The sequence below is a fragment of the Silurus aristotelis genome (assembly GCF_946808225.1).
Source record: "Silurus aristotelis genome assembly, chromosome: 19".
NCBI classification, from domain to species: Eukaryota; Metazoa; Chordata; class Actinopteri; order Siluriformes; family Siluridae; genus Silurus; species Silurus aristotelis.
Genome location: NC_139592.1, coordinates 7,690,140 through 7,713,946, shown reverse-complemented (window position 1 = coordinate 7,713,946; position 23,807 = coordinate 7,690,140). Strand labels below are relative to the sequence as shown.

The 23,807-nt window shown below is 39.2% G+C and overlaps 1 protein-coding gene across 3 annotated transcripts; it reads left to right on the top strand.

Moving 5' to 3' along the window:
• The first annotated feature begins 790 nt into the window (after positions 1–790).
• Positions 791–19,437, top strand: spsb1 (splA/ryanodine receptor domain and SOCS box containing 1). 3 transcript variants are annotated; one of them, XM_083570601.1, is made up of 5 exons: positions 791–892; positions 1,131–2,162; positions 2,380–2,451; positions 15,119–16,001; positions 17,818–19,437. In XM_083570601.1, the coding sequence occupies exons 4-5, from the start codon at positions 15,308–15,310 to the stop codon at positions 17,943–17,945; spliced, it is 822 nt and encodes a 273-aa protein (XP_083426727.1). In that variant the 5' UTR covers positions 791–892; positions 1,131–2,162; positions 2,380–2,451; positions 15,119–15,307; the 3' UTR covers positions 17,946–19,437. The 3 variants fall into 3 exon arrangements, with proteins under 3 accessions (XP_083426727.1, XP_083426726.1, XP_083426728.1); XM_083570600.1 differs by lacking the exon at positions 2,380–2,451; XM_083570602.1 differs by lacking the exons at positions 791–892; positions 2,380–2,451 and having other exon boundaries at positions 1,953–2,095.
• The last annotated feature ends 4,370 nt before the right edge of the window (positions 19,438–23,807 follow it).

Below are 23,807 nucleotides of genomic sequence, written 5' to 3'. Positions count from 1 at the left end.
TATGAAGTTAGCTAGGTCATACAAGTTATTGTTTACTAGTACTTAGTATTTATGATATGCTTTTTTAATTTTTTAATAATAATAGACACAATAAATGATCTACTGTAGAAAGAAATGCATGTATCTCATTTATTATTCTTTTATTTACTTAATATCCTAAACTAAAATGACTGTTCTCATCTTATTCGTATACAGTTCCACTTGATCCTTTCCTGGATGGCTTCCTAACTCATGCAAAGCAAATGGTTTGCTAATGTCATTCATGTGACATCATTATAGGTGATCATAAGTGCAACAATTTAAATGCACCGAAGCATTGATCAGTCAATAGCATTCTAGTTTATGTGCTAGTATAGTAGATAGTAGATATCAAAGCAAGTGCTGAAAACAAACAAAGCAGATAGAGGGGAATAATCGCCCCTCATGATCGCCCCTGTTGTTTTCTGATGTGCTATTCCAGATAGGATAGTTCTGTGTCCGATGTGTGCACTGCAAGTCCCAACACAAGGGGCCAGTAAAAGCTTTAAATCACTCCACACCACCTCTAGTTCTTAATAGTCTCAGCATTTTTTGCATAAAGACTGCTTGGTTTGTCTGTTACACAGGCCTCATGACCAAAAGTGCATTTATATAATGCCTCAGACTGACTAAATTATCATTTGGCAAAAACAGGGTCTCATTTGATTTCTTCCAGAAAATGAGACAGTTGCAAACAACAGGCTTTAGCCAGGAAGGTGTGGCAGGCTTGTGAAAGGTTGGAGGATGAGTTCAGCAGTCCTCCAGACAGTTTCGACTGTCGTAATGAGCCTGACTGTCTGTTGAATCATTATGAAAAGCAGCCACTCCATTCAGAGAAATGCAGTGAGTCAACTCAAGTGGGGTCTGAGAACAGGTGGGCAGAAGTGGTAAAGTAGTCATTGTGATAGCGGAAGTTTTGGGATACACCTGTAGCTCAGGAACCCTCGGTCCTATTGTTTGCTTTATGTAAACATGTGGGACTGGCAGACATTTTGCCCACATTTGCACTATTGGAATAAAAGGATCGAAAGTATAGTTTCAGGGTATACTTTGTGGATAAATACAGCATCTGTGAGAAATATTAACTTTTTAAATTATTCTTATTTTTGCAGAATTTGACCTGGATTACAAAACACCCCAAACTGGACTGGAGCTGGAACAAATTGATCTTGGCTGATGGTGGTGATTAAGGGTGCTCAAAGCTTGTTTAATATTTTTGGTGAAAAATGGAATAGGGTAATTTCTATTTTATTTAATTTATTTTTTTATTCCCAAACACAATCCGTATAGAGGCTTTGCATGTGCAATACCTTAATATTTTAACAGATCACAAATGTTTACAGTTTTTTTTTTATACAATATTATGTTGTTTTTATTTGCATGCACCTTAAGGACTGCAACTTAATTTTATTGTACCCTGTGCAATGACAGTAGAAAAAGTCTATTCTATTCTATATATTTTTTTTGGCACCCATGAAAATGGAATAGGGTACTTCATATTTTTTGGTACATCATTTCACCTTGAGGATCACTGATATCATTTGAATGTTCATTTTGGCTACACTCTTGGAAACTTTGAAATATACATGCAGAACTGTATGCAGTATGTTGATGTTTATTATGGTCCATTTTAAACCGAAGCTCATGATCTGATCTACTGGTTGATGTGTTTTGGGGAACACGCTGTTACAGCTTGTAATAAAAGCACTCTGTCCAGAATCGCATCCCGGTGCACCTCAAATATTCCAATAAAACAGTTTGCTCAGTATCGCAACTACGGCGTTTTAAAGTAGTATAAATGATTCCTGTGCATATTAGGTTCACTGTTTTGCAGGGGACACCCCACGTGGTACAGTAACACGGGCACTATGTAGTGAAGCGGTAGCGGTTTGGGACGCAGCCGGAAATTTGAACGCAGCTGTGTGGGCGGGGCTTCGCAGCTGGGAGCTATTTGACCACGTGACCTTAAGGGCTGGTTCTCGGGTTGTAAGCAGCCATCATATCACCCTGATACAGGTCGGGATTAGGAAGAGCAGAGGCGCTGCTGGACAGCTATGACTTTGTACGGAAATACAATGTAAGAGAAATCCTGGAGAGAAGCTGCCCTGTTTTTGCTTTGTTTGTGTAGGCCACATCAGCTGCAGGTGAGTGTGTGTGCGCGCGCGTACGCGCGCGCGCCCGCCTGCGCTCGCTCAGCGTTGTGTATACACAAACACACACATACATGTATATTGCAAAGGCTTTTATTGTACTATGATGCGTTGTGTGTAGCCAGACTCCGTGTTATTAGATTTGGATCCATGTTAAATCATGTTCCTGCATATAAACTCAAGTAAAGCCGGAAACGCTACTTTCTTACAGGTTTGCTTTTAAATATAAGCACCGGAGTCGAGCGCAGTGCACACGGAACCACCACTTCCTGTAATTAGCGAGGTAAATTTGCACCGGACTGTTTTAACTTGGAAACACCTGGGACATTAGTTTAACAATGGAAATCTATAAACATAGCCCTCGTGTACACGCCATAGAACCCGGACGTTTACCACGGCAGCGTCGTTGTATCTCATTAGCTAGAACAGGTACACCAACTTGAGGTGGTCTTGAACGCTGCACGGTGGCGATAAAAACATGCTCCCTTTCGCAGGTTTACTTAATCAAACTCTCCTACGGGGAAAATATCACACCTGTTCGGCTAATGAGGTAATTAGTACCTTTTATTCCATCCTTTCTCTTTTTTTTTTTTCACTTTCTTTTCGTTACGGTCGAGTTTAAATTGGTAATAACACACGGTTATTATCTGATATACCGGTTGATGCGAGTTTGGGGGACCATGCCGCGTTCAAGTGCGACGTCGAATACGAGACCGTGCTCCACTTATTAGCAATAAAGCCCTTTGTTTTAGATTGGAAAACACATTTTAGATGTGTGGCATAGTATGTAAGTATTGTGTTCAGTAACATTTTTATTGCACTTTTTGGAACAGGTCTTTAGTGTTTTTTGAAAGGGTGTTGCAAACCGAAAATGCCGGTTCCATGCTTGAGTTTCGTTTTGAGTCGTGAGACAAAACTCGCCCTGTTAAGCCTCACTGTTCTTTGTTTTTTTTTTTTGTTAGTTTGTTTTTTTAAATTCACTTAAACGATTTAAAGTGTTTTTTTATTTTTTTATCCCAGACTGAACCTGTGCCAATGTGCAAATCAACCTGTTCACTTTAGGGGAAGATGGGTAGGATAACTCGGGTCAGGTTTCCTAAAAGGTTTTTCATTTTGTTCCATTGTAGAAACGCCTTAAATGTTGAATAGTCACATACAAAAGAGATTTCCCTTTTCAGAAATAAAAAAAAATCCAATTATAAACCTTCCTAAAATACCTGGAGAACCCTTCAGTAATCCTCCTGCCCCCCCATCAGTGTAAGATGGGCCATGGGGTTTGTCAGATGATTCAGTAACTGAACATGTTCATTACTATCTGTAGAGCTGATTAGATGGTTGTTTAGTCTATCTTGTCGCTGATAGCTTGTTTGGTTTGAAACGGAGCCACTAGCAGCCATGAAAGTCTTCAGGTCTACAAGAGTTTGTATACGCTGCAGTTTCCTCCTTTTGCACTGCAGCCTTTGTTAAAGCATTACTTTCTTCAGTATTATCCAGTCCATTTTTAGTGTCTTCTGGTTTTAGTCAGGATTTAGAGATGCCTTCTACATGCGCCAATAACATGGGCACCACTTCATCAAACTCCTGGGCACATACTTTCCAAGAGGGCGAGAGAGTTTGTTTTATTACAAACCATGATCTTGGTGTGTTTAATTAAACAATAGCAACAGTGCATTCAAGCACAGGCAGATCGACTTAATGCACAGTTGTAAGTGCAAAAAAAAAAAAAATATTTGATATTTTGGGTGTAATATAGCCAAAATATTTAATTTAGCTTTCACTGCTGGATTAAATGGCCCTCAGAGAAGCCATGTTAATTTTATAGCCTGTCTTCTATTTCTATTGGGCTAGTGGATATTTGTGTATTCACACTAAAGGTGCTTATGGTCGAATTGGGATAACTTCTTCCTTTTTATCTGCATATGATTCGTTTCTGTGTGTGTGTGTGTGTGGGGGGGGTGTTGCTGATGTCACTGTCACTAACTGTACTGTAATAACTTTTCAACTAGGAAGTGAGCTTTTGTGTGGCAAACACTGACGCAGAGTGAATCACAGTGAAACAACCTTGTGAGCTTATGGAATATATAAGCACTTGTGAAACACAATTTGACCAATCAAGCTAGTTTACTGCAATGAAATATTTCGTACTGTACCTTTTTTTTTTCCTAATAAAACTCAAAGGTGAAGCTTGTAATACAAAGGTCTTTAAAATGCTCAGTTAATTTTCAGTAATTTCCCAGTGTTCAAATAGTATTTAAAAATCTAAAATGGTAAATAAAATAATTAAGGACTAATCTTTACAGCTCTTGGTGTCTGACTGTTTTACAGTCAAACGAGGTGTACTAGTCCATGCCGACTTTCTCAGAAATCTAACAAGACCCCTTTTTTTTTTTTTTTTTTTTTTGCCAATTCCCAATTTTATGAACATTTACTTTGCCATCTTTCAGACATGATAAATATCCAAGCAGGCAGCTGTCTTCTTTTTAGTTTATAGTTTTTCCACTAGGTTTCACTTGAATAAAGGACAAGCTTTCTTTTGTTCCCTGAGTGAGCAGGTGAACTCTGAAAGGAATACTTGCCCTAGGCCTCTGCCGTTTGATAAAGCTTACAGTAAACAAAGATTCAGGTCTGTGTTAGTTTTCAGGTCTAAATCAGGTTTGTGTTTTTGTAAATTTCCCATTGGGATGAATAAAGTTTATTGTTCTATCGATCTATTTAATGGTTCACTTGTATAATGTAGTTGACTGTGATCAGTATTGTGAGCATTAATTTAGTTTTGCACACTTAAATTGATCATCTTCAGCCAGATAATCAGCACGGTGCATAATACAACAATAATACAGGATATTGTTAACATTTAACTTATTGTCAGCCTTAAAAGTGTACTGAACTGCCATCAAGTTTCAGTACAATGACTGGCAATTGGTGAAGAAAAATAATTGGTATTGGTGCCAGTTAAAAAAAAAACTTCTATACTGCAGGATTGGAAATGACCATGTGAGCACTCATTTACAGTCCTCAGTGCTTGCTGAACTGAATTGTAATCTCGTTTGTGTGCATGCCAATTTTTATTTATATATATTTGTATATTTTATTGTTCTCTAATATTGCTCTGTTCTGAGGTAGGCAGTTGATTAATTTCTTTGTTTCTATTTTTGTATTACCATAACCTGTTGAAGACTGATATCTGTCAACTGCAATGACTCAACTGTTTAACCACTGCAACCCATCATCCCCTCCCCTTTTTTTCCCCTCAAATTGAATCATCTGTTCTGCAGTAAATGAGGCATAACTGTGGGTTATCGCATCGCCCAATGTATTGAAATGGTTCAGTTCTGTTAATGTGGGAAATTTTTATGATCATTGTGTATTTGCATGTGCTTGGTTAATGAAGAATTTCATTGAATTTCATGAAATAAATGCATATACGTATACGTTCATGTCCATTTTAATAGGAGCATCTGCTAATTTATGGCATTATCCAGTCAGCCAATTATGCGCCCGCAGCACAATAAGAAAATCCTATCTGGATCATCAGCTAATAATTTAATATTAAACTTCCGACTGATCTTTGAGTTTAAATGTTGCATCGTTGTTGGTGCCAATTGTGCAGTTTTGAGTCATTTTAGAAACCACTTATTTCCTAGGAATTTCTTTAAACTCTCGAGTGTTTATTGACTGAAGCGTTTGGCTTGTATCTGCATGATTTCTAGCATTGTGCTGTTTGACATTTAACTGACTGGTAAATCTACATAAGTGGAGCTTGTCCAGATTTTCCTGTTCCTATAGAAGACCATGTTAAGTGTATATCCAGTGAGTAACTTCAGTTTTTTTTTTTAAATATGCTTTATCAGCTGTGGAAACTAATAATATACAGGGTAAAACATAATACAAGAAGTGTTTCCTCTTTTTTGTTTTTTGCCCTACTCCACATTGCCACTCTATGTACAGTTGTTACTGACATTTAGTATCTTGGTTTTATATTGGAGTTATTTGTCAAGGAGCTGGATTGGCCAAAGTGTTTGTCATGTTAGTTATTTTGTTTTACCTTTTTGAAGTCCTGGTTTCTGGTGTCCACATTGTCAGGCCTGTATTTGTATTTGGCCTGGCTTTCTGGGTTATGTAACTGGATTAAATTGGTGAAAACTCATTAGGCTAACACGATTTTGGGGTTCAGTATTCAGCACTCACTGAGGCCTATTGAGTGTTGATCTGCCACTAAGCTGATTTGAGCTCTAGTGCATTCACGTGTGCCTGAGCTGGTTGACTGTGTATGGAGGAATCCTGTGTTTAAAAGGTAAGCAGACTTTCTCTCCAATGTTTAGTCCACATGGTTAATAAGTGTTGATCCTTTGAGAGTCCAGTACAGTGGAATTGTGTGGTGATATACCTGAAGTCTGTTTGGAGGATACATTGGTACCACAAGCTTGGCTAAACCACAAAGCCATCGAGGACAGTTGTAATCGGCACACCTCTTACTGTAATGAATGAGAAAAGTGGCTGAGATTTGCTCGGTTTTGTTTGCTGAAACATCAAGTGCAACTTTTTTGTTCATTGAATAAGGATCCACGTTCAGTAGAGAAACATTTGACCTCAAAACGCAATGTGTAATTCTCTTAGTCTGCCTTAAACTGCTTCTCAGTAATAATCACATTTTATAGCAATAAATTAGGAAAACTTCCTAAAGGTCTTAGAGGTCTTCCTAAACTGTTTTTTGTCAAGGTTCTAAAATGGTGGCACTTAATTTTGTCCTTAAATTGTAATTGTTGTACTTGGACCAGCTCGCTAATTCACAATGAGCACATCGGTATACTAAAAGTAACATTTACAGGGATCTTCAATTCCTTTGCTTAGGATAGAATTATTTGCTCAGATTATTCAAATTTTGAGCCCCCGGTTTATCGTGGAATTGCATTTGCCACCTAACTAATTAGTTTTTATAGAAACTTGTAGTGAATTTTTTTTTATGGAGTTTTATTTTTAAATGATAACATTTTACTTCATTTTATTATATTTTTAAGACTACTGTATACATAGCATAGCATTTTTGGAATGGTGTCTGTTAATTGATTCCGGCCGGTTTTGGAACATAACCACCGTGATTAACTGGGTATTACTGTTTCGTATGCATATTAAAACGAAGTGCACTTTCTTATGGTGTGACGTACTATAGCGAATGCTACTTGTTCTGACTTCCCTTACCTGCTGCAATACACACATTAGGTTTAGTTCGATTGTCCGAGTGTTTTTCTTATACAGAACATTGCAAGCCTTTGTTGTCATGAGTGTAAGCATGCGGTGCAACCTTAGAAATGCAGGAATTGATCTACTCCTTTGTGTCTGGCAGCATTTGGTAAGGTACTGGAAATTTCACTGATGGATTTCTGATTTGTCCTCGCCTGCTTTACAATGCCTTACTGCTACACATCAATTATTCCACAATATTTGAACCACAGCGCACATACCCAATGAGTATGTAGTTGCTTTACCCGGACTGATTTGCCTTGCAAAATCTTAATAGTATTTGTATTTGTCTGGGTTCTGGCCTGTAGGTTATAAATCAACACATGGCAACTAAAATTAAGTTTTACATTGCGTAATTTTTATTTATTTTTTTTTTTTTGTGGCTATATCGTGACATTAATCCAGCAAGTCATCAGTTGTGAAAATTAAGCACCACAGCACTGATTCGATACTGTTTATTAAACAGTCCCATTCTCTTCCACTTTCTCACCACTATATGCATGCCTGCATTTGTAAAATGCTAGGATTATTTCTGCTGAATTATGCCAGAACAGTTTTATTACAATAACAGTATTGACAAACATGTAATGTTTAGTATGAGGCTAAGGTTAATGATTAGTGCTGAAATGAAGCCGTAACTAGCCTGTGTTGGAATAGTGGACTAAAAGAAGCAATTTGAAGCAATGCTGGTTTCCTTTATTTGTAGGTGCAGCCTGCATCTGATGCTCTCAGGTTCTAGTGAGAACCTGTAATGCTTTCTCCCCAGGGACAACCAATACCATGGCATTCTTTTGAAGTCCCTTCAGATTCGAAAAACATTCATAATGCATCATATGTATTATGCAGTCAAGTAACAAAGTAATTTTGTCCTCCTTTTGTGAGGGTTTTTGTCTCTACCCAAATTCAAATCACCCATGGTGTGCACACCTTCTGTAATTTACTGTCGATTGTCATGCCATTTATTAACATAAACATGTGACTATAAAGAGCATTTCACATACATCTTTATTTAAAGACTGAGGCCTGAAAGTCATTTTACCATCTTTTTTTTTTTGACAACCATATCTTGTTAAGAGTTTAGTGTAAATGTCAATGGAAGTATATATTTTGTATTTTGTGTGAAATTCTAAATGCTTCCTGAGCACATACCGAGCCTTGCACTTGGCATTTGCATGGCCTTGCACTGTATGTTGAATTATAACAAACCTGAGACTAGAAGAAAACTATGCAAAAAGAAAAGTGTGAGAATTTGAGCAAAGAACAAAGTAGCAGATGTGGGTGGGAAAAAGTGGTCTGTAGAATAGGCATAAAGTTATTCTAGTTATTAGTCTATTTTACTAATCACTTGAACTCAAAGCTCAATAATTCACAAACCAGTAAGTCTATAAGTAATGTCTACTTGGACCTGATGTGTTCTGTCAGTGGAAAATCTCAAAGAAATCTCTCTAGGGCTCTAAAAAAAAAAATTTATCCTGGATATTATTGTGCACATTTATATAATGGGCCTAATACCTGAATAGTTTCCTGTTCCCTGGATAAATCTATGGCTGCACAAAGCTTTAGAGTAAGTAGTGAATAGTGTAGACACACACTGTTATGCATAATGCCTCTTATTTGCATGAGGTATTTTGTTATGAATCATAACCGAGTTATTGAAATGTTGCATACAAGTGGAGAAGCTCAACTCTATAATGCAGGAGTTTTTTGACTTTTGAACTATAAGAGAAATTTGAACAAATTTCACTTCAATTACGTGGTTTTTTTTTTTTTGTTTTTTTTGGTGATTCAGAGTGATTTTGAGTACCCGAACACTAACAGGTAAAACTGTTGCTGGGAATTGTAGTAGCATGAAGGGTTATTAGAAGTCATTAACCTTGTTTTACGGTACCTGTCGGTGAAGTGCGGAGACATTTACATGCGGTAATAAAATAAATTAGTGTTATGGTAAGCAATTTGGAAAGATCTAGCGTGGGTTGTCTAAAGAGGAAGTCTCCCAAACAAGATGACATTGGACCAATTCAGTTCAGAGAGGCATGATGACTAAAAGGACTAGTCAGCCATAATCGATGGGTTTTTAATTAAAAACATGACTTGAATTTACCAGAAAACATGTGGAGGTAGGAGAAAAGATTTGGAGAATTTGTGGGTCACTGCATTTGTGCTAATTAAAATGCGATCTCGTGTTGACCTGTAGGATGGTACGCTATTATAATTAGTATGGCTTGAAAACACCTAGTACAAATTCATGTCCCAGCAAAGTCTCATTTTTGATAGCCATTTTTCTGGCACAGCTGCATGATGGTTTGTGGTCATATCCTTGCATGTAGGTTTTAGTCATTATTCTGTCTAAGCTTACACATGAAAGTGTATTTTAAAGTGACATTTTCCCTGCAGTATCTTCATTACTATGTCTCTACCACTAATAATGGTGAATGGCTGCACTATACACTGAGTGTATGGCTACAGGTTTGGGCCCGCACTTTTGTGTATATTTATTTATTTTTTGGTCTGTTAATAGCAGCTCAATGACTCTATGCCAATGCCTCAGTGGTTTGCAGCTGGTGTTACTGCTTTGCATGTTCTACATGGTTGTAAGAATGTTGAGCATCAAAAGAGAATTTTTGTAAGTGGAGAAAGTTCATCAGTGGACCGTTTGACCTTGTGAAACATGCCTGAATGGAAAAATCTTGAGCATATGTAATACTATTTAACCACTATTGTTATAATGTCCATATTCTAATATTTAACCTACAATTATTTTACGCACCAATTACAAATAGGTGTGATAGATATTGAACATGGATTATCACAAGACGGTTTGATCATACACAATGATCGCATTAAGTTTAGCAATTTGAGAACTTGTTAAATTGAGGAGAGATTAAACAGAATTTAGGAAAAGGCTAAAGTAAGATGTCTACAGACATGAAGGAGGAAATGGATGGAATTGGTTTCCTGCATCTCTTGTAGGAATGTGGACTCGTCTTGCTTTTTAAAGCAGGCAACTTCTAAAACTATTTAGTAACGTGTTTTGACTGCGTACTGGAGCACAGCGCCGTGTCTATTTATTTGTACCGTATTCCATGTGTGCAACTGATGGATAAAATAGTAGAAAATCCAACGAATATGTTTAAACGGGCACTCTAAATTTAAAAATCAATAAATAGAAAACATAAGGGGACAAACTGGAGAAGGTTCATGAACACATCGGTTTAATTTACCTCTGAAAGAAGTTTGTCATGCATTCAGGTAAATGGTTCCCCAAGACGGTGCAATTCGGTATGATGTTCTTCAGATGAGAACATTTTTATATTCTAGACAAAGCATCATTTTATTAGTATTGACAATTAAATCTGCACTTTAACAAATTAAGGTTGTGTATGAATTAATTTGGACAGTCTGCATACTGGTTTAGAAAGAGGAATGATGTACACAGTACAGTGAATCGTAGCTGAAGATTTGTCACTATTACACGTGTGTGTGTGTGTGTGTGTGTAATAAATTGTGATCTTTGTTTGGTCAGTTATTCCAAAAAATGTGATTTGCAGCAAAAGTCTAAAAAATTAAGATCTCCATTACTTGGTGACTGAGTAGTATTTTAGGAAATACTGTGTCTAAGAGTTGTGAGTCCTGCACTTACTTCATAATCCTGGGTGAACACTTTTCATTAGTAGGCGTGTGCCTAAAAAAAAAAAAAAGTGAGCGCTTCCTTTCAGGGTTTGATTTGGCAGTTGAAGTCGTACGTGTTCGCTCAGTGCGATGGTATGGGTTAATTATGACTGCGCCCGTTTTTGGAGCCGTTGAACTCGTCTAGTGAGGGAGTGTGCAGTGTTTTTCTGTGCGTGTGTTTTCAGCGCTGCTGTGTAGGAAGCTGTGCACCCTGGCAAATATGCTGGCATGGGACTGAATTGCGTTATTGCTTTAATCCAGGGTGAGCCCAAGTTCATCTGAAGTTCAGTGAAGACTGCGCTCCTTTTTATATAAAAAGAAAAAGCATTCTCGTATTTCACGTTTTCCATTCCACCATTTAATAAACACGTTTCTTTTCCCTTTCACTGTTCAGACATGCTTAGGTTTAAGAGGCCATCGTCCTTTTGTAAAAAAACCAAAAAAAAAAAAACCCTGTATTTCAAAGTAAACCTTTCATTAAAACTGGGTATAAGGTGCCGCTATTGTTTAAATAACCACCAGGCTAATTTATAAATAATCAGCAAAGATGCTCTGGATGTTCTAGGATTTACCTGGAGACAATGTTTTCTCATTTAGCATAAATATTTTATTTTTATTATATATAAATGGATTCTGCAAAGGCTAAAGGCTTTACATGCATTCACTGTGAAATTGAATCAAACTAGTCTGACTGGGGGAAGGAAAAATTTCAGCTCAGGAAATTAATCGTTGTTAATCCGAGTTGCCAGAAAGGTTTTGAGTTTCATCACATTTCACAGAATGCTTCTTGCATGGAGCCTGTGGTTAGACTAATTGACTCCGGCAGGTAGATGCGTGAGATCTGCAAGGAAGTGAGTCAGCAAAACTAGATGCTCTGCTGGAATTGCTCGACACACTTTATTTATATTTATTCTTAGTCGTCTCTTGGATTAACTAAAATGTCTTTATGAAAATAAGATTATGCAGTGCACAATGAACATGGAATTAAATTAATAAAAATACAATTGTTTGAGCTCTTATGCCTGAATTGGTGCAAATATTTTTTTTTTGCTTTGATGGCATTTATTCGAATAAAATGCATGAACAATGGCTGAGTATGATTTGAAAACCTGATTGGTCAGAATTATTGATGTTAATTAACTGTTACAACCTGAATTCAACACTCTCTCTACGCATTTCAGTTCATACACATTCACGTCTTCAGCACCTCACATGTTCTATTATCATTATACCGTTTACATGCTGTTTTGTACCTCTCTATTGCTGCCCCTGCTGTTTTCGCACAACATTACAAATGCACTTTAGTTTTTAGTTCTCTTTTGCACATTGTACTGTAGAACATACAGTAAGTTTACGGGTTGGTGCTATTATGCGCTTTGTCTCTCCCACACTGTCTTGTATTGTCTAGTGCACTGTACATCTGCGACATCTTTGTCTTGCACTGTTTGCATCAGGTTGCACACGATGCACTTTATGTAGCTAGGACAACTTTAGCTCGGTGTTATGTAGCACCAGGGTTTTGGAGAAACGTCATCTCTTTTCAGTGTACTGCGTCAGCTATGTACATAGTTGAAATGACAAAAGCTACTTGACTTGAATAGATTAAACTTTTTCCCTTCTCATTTGTTCATTGACATAATTATGAAATATTTGTGTAAGACTGATCTAGCGACTCCTCTTTCTCTACAATCCACAACAGTTTGATTCACTCCCTGCAATTGGGCTGATTCAGTCGTCACTTTCTTGCTGCTCTTTGAAGCAGTCTGACGTCACCTCCCTCAGACAGTCTCTGACCGGTTGTTTTGGTCTGCACCTGAGTGTGATTGCTGTGTTCTCGTCTGACCAAACAAACCCTATTGAGGGGGGTGGGGGTGAATAGACCTAACTTTCATTAGACCCCTAAATAGGATGACAACGACTGTATTCTGTTCATTGTGTGACTTCTGAAATAAAACCATTAGAACTTTTGCATGTGCTATTACTTCCCCATATACTGCACACGGTGCCTCATTCGCATGAACTGACGCGAGTTGTTCGTAGCTGACTGACTGTAACTGAAACGCCCTTTACTAATCATTTCCCTTGTGGCTTTTGCAAGTTTGTAACAGGCTCAGATTCTGTGTTTTAAAAGGGGTAAACAACACAAGGATTTATTTGCACCGATTTGGTTATATTGGTTATATTTGAGTTAGGAATGGAACTTGAGAGAAAAGAGTGCTACTAGAACATACAGAGAAAAAAGGTGTTTGCCCACACAGTTAAGGAAATCAAACTCTACAAAATGTTTGCTTGCCATGTTACCATATCTGGCCAGGTGGAACATTTTCTGTTTATGCCATGCGTTGCCATCATCTACCTTCCCATGCTCTCACTCGCAGTTAACTGTAAGATGCCTCGAGTGTGTGACTACAACCTGTCTGTGCTCCAGTCCACGTTTCAGCTTTGTGCTATTCTATTTGAAAAGCAGTGCATTGCAGTTGCTGCTACTTATAATTATTTGGGCTGATTGCCATTACACTGCTCTTGCACTCAAATTGTTTGCTCAGTTGGTCTTCACTTCTATTACTCTATTAAATGAAAGGCTAATAGACTGCTGTATAAGAGCAAAGTGGCACCAATTTGGCATGTCACATTTATTTGGATCCAAGAAAGCCCCTATTAGCATCAGTATTAAAATGTGGTCTTGGTGATCAAGACAAAAGCTGCCAGTGTTCTCCAGACCCCGCAAATCCCCATAGTGTCCCATGCATTTCAATCAGTTCCCCCACATTCAAAAACTGATGCAATGACCAACAGTAGGAGCCCTCAGGTACTAAAATAACCTGCCTTAGTGACAACAGCATGGTGTCACTTCCATGTGTCATGCTCTTGTACTCGGACAAGCTCTTCGGACACAATCCTTTCGCTGCTTTATTGTGTTGGAGAATATTGTTTTATAGTTCAAATAGTTAATATTTATTTTTTTTTGTACGTTTTCCATTTAGATGTTGTGACGGGGAATGTTTAAATCAATGAGTTGCAAATTAACACGTTTCTTACTTTTTACAGGTTGGACAGCCATAAAAAAACTATTGTCTATTTGCACATTTGCCACCCACTTGCTTGCTTTAGTTTTTTTTCCCCTTCCCTCGGTCAGGCTATTGCCAGAGAGGCATGACCCATTTAAATGGTTGTTTACTTGTATCAGAACAAGAACCAAGATGCTCCTCAATGAACTCTTGTCTACAATTCAATTAGGACTTGGCCCCTTGAGCGGTCCAGAATTTAACAGACTTGATTCTTTGTCTTTCCTTTTAGACCTGTGTGAAGAAATGCCATCAGTGCTGTGTGCACATAGGTGTGTATGTATGAGCATGACAGTGGACAAGGATATAATCGCTATATAATAGCTGGCTCTGGTAAATGTAGACACCCGATGTAATGAGGTTTTTGCGTCTTTTTTTGTGGTTTTTTTATTTTTATTTTTTTTGGCCATAGCCTGTCTGGGACCCAGACAGAATATTGGTGCTTGTGGCTTTTTCTAAAAACAACACAGCTGCATATTATATTTTTAAAGCCAGACATGTTGTTGCTTTTCCCGTTATCTTCTGCCTAGACAAGTTTGAAAGAGGAAATGGCTTGCACTCACCCCCCTTTATTTCCTATCAAACATTTGTGGTGACTATGCTGAATGTGGTAAACATTAGTGTGTGTGTGTGTGTGTGTGTGTGTGTGTGTGTGTGTGTGTGTGTGTGTGTGTACACTGCATCATGTAAGTCAAACCCCCCCCCCCCCCCCCCCACCACCCAGAGAAGTCTCAACTCTTTAGTACCCAACTATAGAAGCCAAATACACATGCCTCTGTAAAATCGATGTTACTCAAGAGACATATGCATAAACCCTTTTTTAACAATTTGCGTTGAGAATAACCGAATGAAACCTTATTGGTTTTAGAACACCTGCCTAACATACTTTTGCACCTGTGTGGCTCAGAGCAACAAAATTTCTCCATGTTTGAATGAACACCAGTAACGTTCGTATATTCCTTTTGTTTATTACAGGTGGTGTAATTGGTACTGCTTTTGACCTGGTTTTCTGCCACCGCTTGATTCAAAAGTATCACGACTTTTGAGTTCTGTGGTAGGGCCGAGGTAAAGGAGCAAAACCCCGACCACCTTTGCTGTTTGCTGTTCTATACCGACTACTGAGAAGGGAGGGAGATTCAAAGCAACATCTGAAGCACGCAGAGCATGGGGCAGAAGGTTCCAGGGGGCATAAAGACCGTGGACATGCGGGATCCCGCTAGTCGTCCGCTGAAGCTCCAGCTGCAGGCCTTGGACTACAGCAAACCCCCGCGGTTGGACATGCTACTCGACATGCCGCCTGCATCCACCACCATGCAGGTGCAGCACTCGTGGAACAACGATGACCGATCGCTTAACATCTTTGTCAAAGAGGACAACAAGCTCATTTTCCATCGACACCCAGTGGCACAGAGTACGGACGCCATACGCGGGCGTGTCGGTTACACACGTGGTCTGCACGTCTGGGAGATCTCATGGGCCCTGCGTCAGCGTGGAACTCACGCTGTTGTGGGTGTAGCCACCGGGGAGGCCCCTCTGCACTCAGTAGGATACACGGCACTGGTCGGGAACAACAACGAGTCCTGGGGCTGGGACCTGGGCCGAAACAAACTTTATCACGATGGCAAAAATCAGCCCAGCAAAACCTATCCAGCTTTCCTAGAGTCAGATGAGACGTTTATTGTTCCAGATTCATTTCTGGTTGTGCTGGACATGGATGAGGGCACGTTAAGTTTCATTGTAGATGGACAGTATTTGGGGGTGGCTTTCCGAGGACTGAAGGGCAGAAAAGTGTACCCTGTAGTAAGTGCAGTTTGGGGACACTGTGAAATCAGGATCCGGTACATCAATGGCCTTGATCGTAAGTACTAAATTATAATTTTTGTTTGGTTCAGATGTTTTGTTTAACCTTAAAATAGTTTCAAAATTTGTGCTGTCAGTTTGTGGAAACTTTACGTTTTTGCACATACAAAAAAAGTAACATTACTGTTCTCGCAAGGTTTTTTTTTTTATAAGCCTAGCTGCTGTCTGGTTTCCACTGCATTTTATTGTTCCACTGCTGATATGGAGCTGTTCCATAACTATGCACACTCACTCCAGGACTTTTTTTAAATCACGCTTTACCCATTTAAATTTCCACCTAGTTTGTATCCTGCTACATTTGTATTACTTATTTTGTATTTTTGAACAATTCATTATCATATTTGCCAGTGTTAAAATGAATCCAAAAGCTATTTGTGTCTTCAGCAAGATTCTAGACTGAATCTTTTTAAGTCCTGTAATTGTACATGTTTACTGCTCGAGGAAGCTTCTGTAGCCTGATTTTACCCAATGACACACAACCAGCTCAGCAACCCTTTGAAAATTATTCCACGCCCAAGGTGTTTATAAACCACTTAATAGTTTGACTCTAAGGTGGTGAACTGAACTAACAGGGAACCTTTTTAAGTGGGTGGTGCGATGACGTGTTTTCTCCTTTACAAGCGTTGCAATATAAAATGAAGCTTGTAATGAGGCTCTGTAAATGTACAGTGGTGCTGCAGCCTTTGATTACTCCAAGTGGAAACCCTCAAATCGAAGCTGTGAAGCGTGTGTGGGAATTAGCACCAGTAATAAAGCAGCATGCACAGTCCTTGCCTCTTCAGTACATTAGCAGTTATCTAACCTCCTGTTAACTGAACTGGTAAGAACACGCCTGGCTACAGAACGCATTGTCAATTGAATTTGCACCGAGTTGGTTTATAAGTCGAAGTTATTCAAATGTGTTGATTGATCTGTTTACTGAGTCACCTAGCTGCAGTTTAGTTAGATTTTACATGCTTTGTTGTATTTGGTGTAATACATAAGCTTCAAATGTAAAATGTGAATGTGAAGGTCAATTGATTTCACTCTTGTAATTACTAATATGGTGCTTAGTTTTTACCTGAATGCCTTTTGAAGTGGTACAAAAAAAAAATCCCTTGTGCTCAGTCAAGCTTTGCTTTGTGATTTGAATGAGGTCATATGCAGTGTGCTTCATTACCATGTGAAACACAGCTGAGTAGGAGCAGTCTAGCCAGTTCTCAGCATTCCCATAAACACCCTGTTTTTCGAAGGAAACTGTTTCCTGACCGCCGATTGCAGCCTGTCTAATCTAGCCTGCTGCGTTGTGCATCCTCAGACGTTGAAAAGGCTCTTACAAGGCCTCCCTTTAGGGGATCGAGTGAGTCGACCTGTTTGTAGGAACATTTTAATGATGGTCTGACTTCGGGAAGATGCTTTTAATGCAACCTTAATGTGCCACATCAGCTCAGGATGCAGGTGTTCATGTGCTTTTTGGTCTGCTCCCTCGAGATTAGCTGGCTGAGAGCATGCATTACTCAGCCTCTGGAGTCTGAAGCCTTGGCTTCCAGCGAATCCGGGCCCTGTGTCATAGCATTTGTAATGCGTTTCCTTCAGCAATGTGAGTGAATTGGACGAAAGCCTAAACGTGCTGATGCTTATATATAATGTTTCCCTCTCTAGAGTGCAGTTTGTGAGGTTATGAAGTAAGCGTTGTGTAGCAGGTGGAACAGTGAGAATCAAGATGAAAACCAGATGATGAACGGAAACAGAATGAAAGCCGTATTTTAGGGGAATTTGTTCTTATTGTGAATGTGTGTTGGTTTTTAACGTTTCTTTTTTGTTTCTACTTTCAGCTGAGCCCCTTCCTCTCATGGACCTGTGCAGACGTTCAGTGAGATTAGCGTTGGGCCGGGAGCGGCTGACTGAAATACATGGACTCCCTTTACCCGCCTCTCTCAAGAACTACCTGCTCTATCAATGATAATAGGAGTGCCTTTATTTGTAAGGCAGAGCGGCTATTCTCTCTGGGATGCTTTTTTTTTTTTTTTTTTTTTTCCCTTGGCAGACTTGTTTTCTTAACAGCTTTTCTCCTCCTTTTGGAGTTTGGTACTTTGGGACTTTTTTACACCAAGGACGCCTCAGTCTCACTTTTAAAGTGTTTACGGTCATGTTTTGCGTCCACTTTTTAACCCCCCCTGTATTGGTGGCTTGCTTCAGTCATGTTCTATACTGAATACACAATGGGAGACGCACTGAACCCTGTGACACAAGCTGTCCCAGAAAAGAACGTGTCTACATGGCTGGATGGAAAAGTCTGACTAGTTTGAAACCTCAGCTGTTTGCCATGATGGTTGACTCTCTTTGCAGTTTCCTTTTTCTGCCTTTCCACAGATTTTTTAATTAGAACTACATGGCGATATGTGTGAATGGTTTTTGAATGCTAGATGTCGAATTGTAAGTGGTCTACTTGGGCAACAGTGCAAACCTGGTCGAGTTGTTTTTAAAGTTTTTAATCGGTTTCTTTCCCTCAGGTTTGGCAGGACAGATGCAAGTAAATGAGAATTATGAGGGGGTGTGGGTATTTTCTTTTTTTTTTTTTCAAAAGGATGCAAATACAAGTTGACATTGTAGCAGACTGGGTGCATGGCAAATGGCTTTCCCCCTTTCCTCTTGGCTGGTTAAATATAGCCTGGTGTTAGCTCTAGCAGCCCTAGCTGTCTAGCTTTGAGAAACTGGATATGACCTCTGTATGTATGTAACTGAGGCTGAAAGGCTAGCACTTGCACAACGTTAAACAGCTAGCATGTTCTAATTGCTGGTCTCCTTGCGCCTCCAGTCAGCATGTCCTTTCCTTAGTTAACACTGTAATATCTGAAGTGCCTGCCCGTGGGAACTTTGTGTTTAGAGAAAGTGCCACGATTTTAAATGAAAAGAAGGATGGCGTCACTGTGAAACATTCATGAACAATAGTAAAAGCAGCAGGCTGTTTGGCTGTTGGTCTTTTTTTTTTTTTTTTTTTTTTTTTCCCCCCCCCCTCCTCCCTTTTTAATTACAAATCATTTTCTCTGTAGTTGCACCCGACCTTTTTGACGTATTTGTGAGAAATGCTGTTTTAATCTGAGTCAGTGCTGAGAAGAGGGGGTCATGGTCCAGAAATATGAGTTTAAGTGCATATTTTGTGACACTACTGTACCGTGCCTTGCCCATGAGCTAACTATTGACTCTCCTGGTGTCAATTTGGGAAAATTTGATATACTGATGAGGAAACGTTCAAGTTTCTTTGCCCAGCCCATTCTCAGTTTACTGCATAATCTTTTTAGATGTGCAAATGTTTCCTGTCTGGAATCCAGCTTGCTGGGTGGTGTTCTGCTTTTTTTTCTTGTGTCCTTCTTGCCTGCAGACCATCATCCTCTTTGTATTAAGTGTTGTAGATAATGTTAATGACTATCTAATAAAAGTTTATTATGAATGAACATTACATTTCTTTTATTTATTTTGTGAAAGATAGTGGTAAAGTGAGAAGGGCCCATGAGTTTATTTATATTTAAATATTTTTTTATAAATATAAAGTTTTTAAATATGAAGTCTTGATTTGAGGGGTAGTTATAAAAGTGCATCAATAGATTATTAAGCAGAAACCTGTTCTTGGTTCTTTGTGGTAGGATGCATTAGGAACAGATTACCGCATTAGTGATACTATAGGAAAGTGCAAAATATGGAACTGAGGTGTCTGGGATAAACAAGACAGCAGTGCACAGTCATCTTTGTCTTTTCACAGATTAAAGACCTATTTTTATTTTTTTCGCCATCTGCATCAATACGGTTATCAAAACGAGGAACCTTTTTTTTTTTTTTATTTTTTTTTTTTGGGCTGGCTGTAGAACCAAGTTCAGCACCATGAGCTATGGTCTTCAATATGGAATAAAGACACATGGGTAGGGCTGATTTCTTTGTAGCCCAGACTGTAGATTAATTAATCCTATTGATGCCTTTTAGTCTCTTTCCTTTTCCTCCCCAGCTAGTTTCTGTCATGTAAGGAACATAACTTCAGCAGCAGTGGAGGCTGTGCATGCTACATACATTCTTTGGTTCAATGAATATGAATTATATGCATAATAGTTTGCATTGCATTATTTTTATTATACAATGATTAGGTAATGTAATACATACAAGGTAGGCCTCCCATCTCTCACTGCCTGTTACTTTATTTGCTCCATTTGGAATTAATAGCAATTTTGACAGCCAGACTGTTTCCTTCCTGTCGTCTGTTGAAAAGCCACTATCTTAACACTGGTACTTTGCTTTTGAGCCTGTCTTTAAACAGTTCGTCCACGTCCTGCGCACACGTAACGGAAACTTTATCTCTAGACATAACATTTCAGAAGCCTTGTAAGAGGAACAGGGCTGTGTCTCTCTACCAGGTTACACAGTGACATTTGGTTGGTTCTCACTTGCTTTGCGGCTGCTCTGATGTAATGGAGCGCTTACCATGAGCTCATTCCTGACTCTCTTAGACTCTTAAGGCAAATGAAATGCTGCGGGTCATGGAGAGTTGTTCATATCATGTTCCTGACGTCACTGTGGTTGCCATGGCAGTGTGTTTTGCATACACCAAGTGCTGCTGCCTCGGTATGAAGTCACTCATCTCAAGTATGCAGCTTGGCGGGAACACTGCACTGTTTGGGTGTCTGGAACAGCACATTCCTGCCTGTGCTATTCTCCCAGAATACTGAAGGCCAGGAGCATCTGCACACACTAAAGAAAAAGTACTTCTTTGTGATTTTAAAATACTGTCTATTCTAGTGGACTGGTGAAGTTCTTATTTGTGGGAAGAAAATGTAATACAGCTCTGATATGAATGTTTTGACTTTGTATAGCCATTGTAAACATGTGGCAGGTTATCTGATGCAGTTCTTTTAGAAGTAAATGAACAGCTGAAACTCTCAAACAAGGCTGAGAGCCAGAGCCTCAAGTTGCACTCTTCTGTGACTGTAAAAGGCTTTATGTAGTGCCCAGAGTCTTACTGTGTGCTATTGATGGCATTAAAGACAAATGCAACAGATTCTGCTTTTGCAGCTGGGCTGCAATCTGTGTTTTGTTCCTTAAACTGAAGGCTTGCATCTCCTAGAGTTTCTTTCCCAAAGGTCTTTAAATATCCTCCCCAGATTTTGTGATCATGGTGAGATTTCAAAGATTTAAATAAAAATCATGAATATGTCCTGTAACCTGCGTGAGGGTTACAGGATATATGGTGAGTGTGAATTTTTTCCTCCTCCACTGTTTGTTCATACAGTTGTTACTTCTAGAAACTGTAGCATTTTAACCATGAACTTAAGAAAAGTCCATTGTTTGGATGGCTGAGGTCCTTCACAATCCTCCTAGCCCTGGTCCTGCACGGTGTGCTGTAAATGTCCTGCAGGTCAGGGAGCTCAGTGTGAATGGTATGTTCAGCTGACCGCACCACCCTCTGTAGGGCTCGCCTGTTCTGCATGGTGCTGTTCCCGAACCAGGAAGTGATGCTACCCGTTAGGACGCTCTCAATGGTACAGGTGTAGAATGTCTTTAGCACCTGAGAGGAAAGTTTAGTCTCTTAAGGGTCTCAGATGGTACAGATGCTGCCGGGCCTGCTTCACCAGGGTGTTGATGTGACAGGACCAAGACAGGTCCTGTGTAATGTGAACACCTAGGTACCAGAAACTGTCCACTCTCTCCACTGGCGTTCCGTTGATGTTTGGCAGTTGGTATGACCGCACCTGCTTTGTGCTGAAATCCACTATCATCAACTCTTTAGTCTTGCTGACGTTCAGTAGAAGGTTGTTCTCCTGGCATCATCTCTCCAGGTTTTTTACCTCCTGTAGGCAGTCATATGTGTACACTGAGTACAGCAGGGGGCTCAGTACACAACCCTGGGGATGTAAATTCTTTCCTCCTCCACCGTTTGTGCATACAGTTGTTACTTTTAGAAACTGTTGCATTTTAACCATGGTAAGAAAATACACATTTAACACACATATTCATTTCCAGTATTAATGAATAGCATTATGTCCAACAGCGGCGCATTTTTGTGCATTACTACACTGGTCCGGTGGATGAATATTAACAATATTAACAAATACTTCTCCTCCATGATGTACTATGGCTCATAGCGTTTCATGAGGTTCATCAAACTGAGACACGTTTACCAGTTTGCCTGACCTCAAGCTCAATGAAAATAGATTTTCATTATTTGGAACAGCAAGTGAAAGAACATTTTTAAAAGCCATGAATTCTAGCAACTAGCAGATCCAGTCAGTGGATGAGTGGGCTTCCACTGGGACTATTCATGGTAAGAAATTATAATTTTTCTGTCTGACCATAGTGTTAACGCCTTATTACTCCCATAATGTCAAAATTCATGTTTGGGAGTCTACAAACACATGCAATCAGGAGTTTCTCACCTAGCCACCATGTCTCCTGGGTAATAGCTGTCCAGTAGATTATGATAAGCTCCAGTACTTACACAATGTTTATGCGTTAAGGCCAAACTTTCTATTTCTTTATAAAACCTGTTATTGGGAGACATTTAGAAAACCTTATTTTACTTGTTACTATGGAATGAAACATATGGTGTCAGAATCAGCACTGTTATTGAGGTGTGGAATGAGGTGTTAAAGAAATGTCACTAATGTTTTGTCAGCAGAGCTTAATTAAGACCATCCATTATTCCGTCGTCAGTGCAAAATCGTTTGTATACACACCTCGAACTGATCTTGTTCCCTAATTCAGCTCTGTGTAAATGATCCAAACATAGATGTGTTTAATTCCAACAGCGCACCCGGACACAGCGTCTTTCCACGTAATTTTCCATTAGCAAAAACAATAAGGAATGTTGTCTAGAAAACTGTGGCAAGATGCGAACACTGTTACTGTCTCCTGTTTAGTCTGTTGAGAAGAAATCAAATCTTGTTTACATTCAGAAAAAAAATAGTCTGGGTCAAAAGCAGCCTCCCAACCAAGCAGTTACCAAGTTGCACTGTACAACAAGCTGAATATGCTTGTAAATGTTTGTACAAAGACATACCTAGCTGAGCTGCTTTACATGTGGTCTTCCCTGGGCCTCACACATCATGAAGAATCAATCTGCTCCAGTGTACTGTGGAACGCTGTTTTTAAACACATTTCTGGCTTCTACCCTTCGGTTGTACAGCCATCAAAGAGCATACATCTAAACCCAAACTCAAAAGTACAATTCTACAGGAAGTGTGCAGTCAAAACCTTTCCATTTGTTAACTTTTTTTAGCAGCTTATCCCTACAAAGGTCTCAATATGGGTTAGAGAGCATCATCTATTGCTAATATTGTATTAAGGAAGTAAAGCTGGAGTAATGAGATCACTCAGGATGCCACCTAAAGTGAAAGCACTGCTGGAAAACACGGTCTCGCAGCTTAGCTAAGTTTAGCTCCATGACCCGACATGTAAGCGTGATGGGAGAGCAATATGACAATATGATATCTTTTTTTAAGGGCCTGCTGTGACTGAACACCGGCGGTGCTATTTCAGACACTAATGTCATGGGAACTTTCGTCATGTGTGTAAATGTTATCGGTCATCTGAGCAAAAAAGGAGCTCCAGAAGCAAATGGAATTGACTTACAAGAAACCAAGCATGAGATGAAGGCATCTAGATTGGCTAGTTTTAATGTTATGAAATAAAATGCAAAGTCAATATTGCTTCCAGCTTTAAATAACGTAAATGCTTTCAATGTGAAAATTTAAGGAATTCAAGTGGGGTCATGGATAAAAAATAGAAAACCTCCATTAAACACTTCAAGGTGCTGAGAAATGGGGGAATGAGTTATATCCGG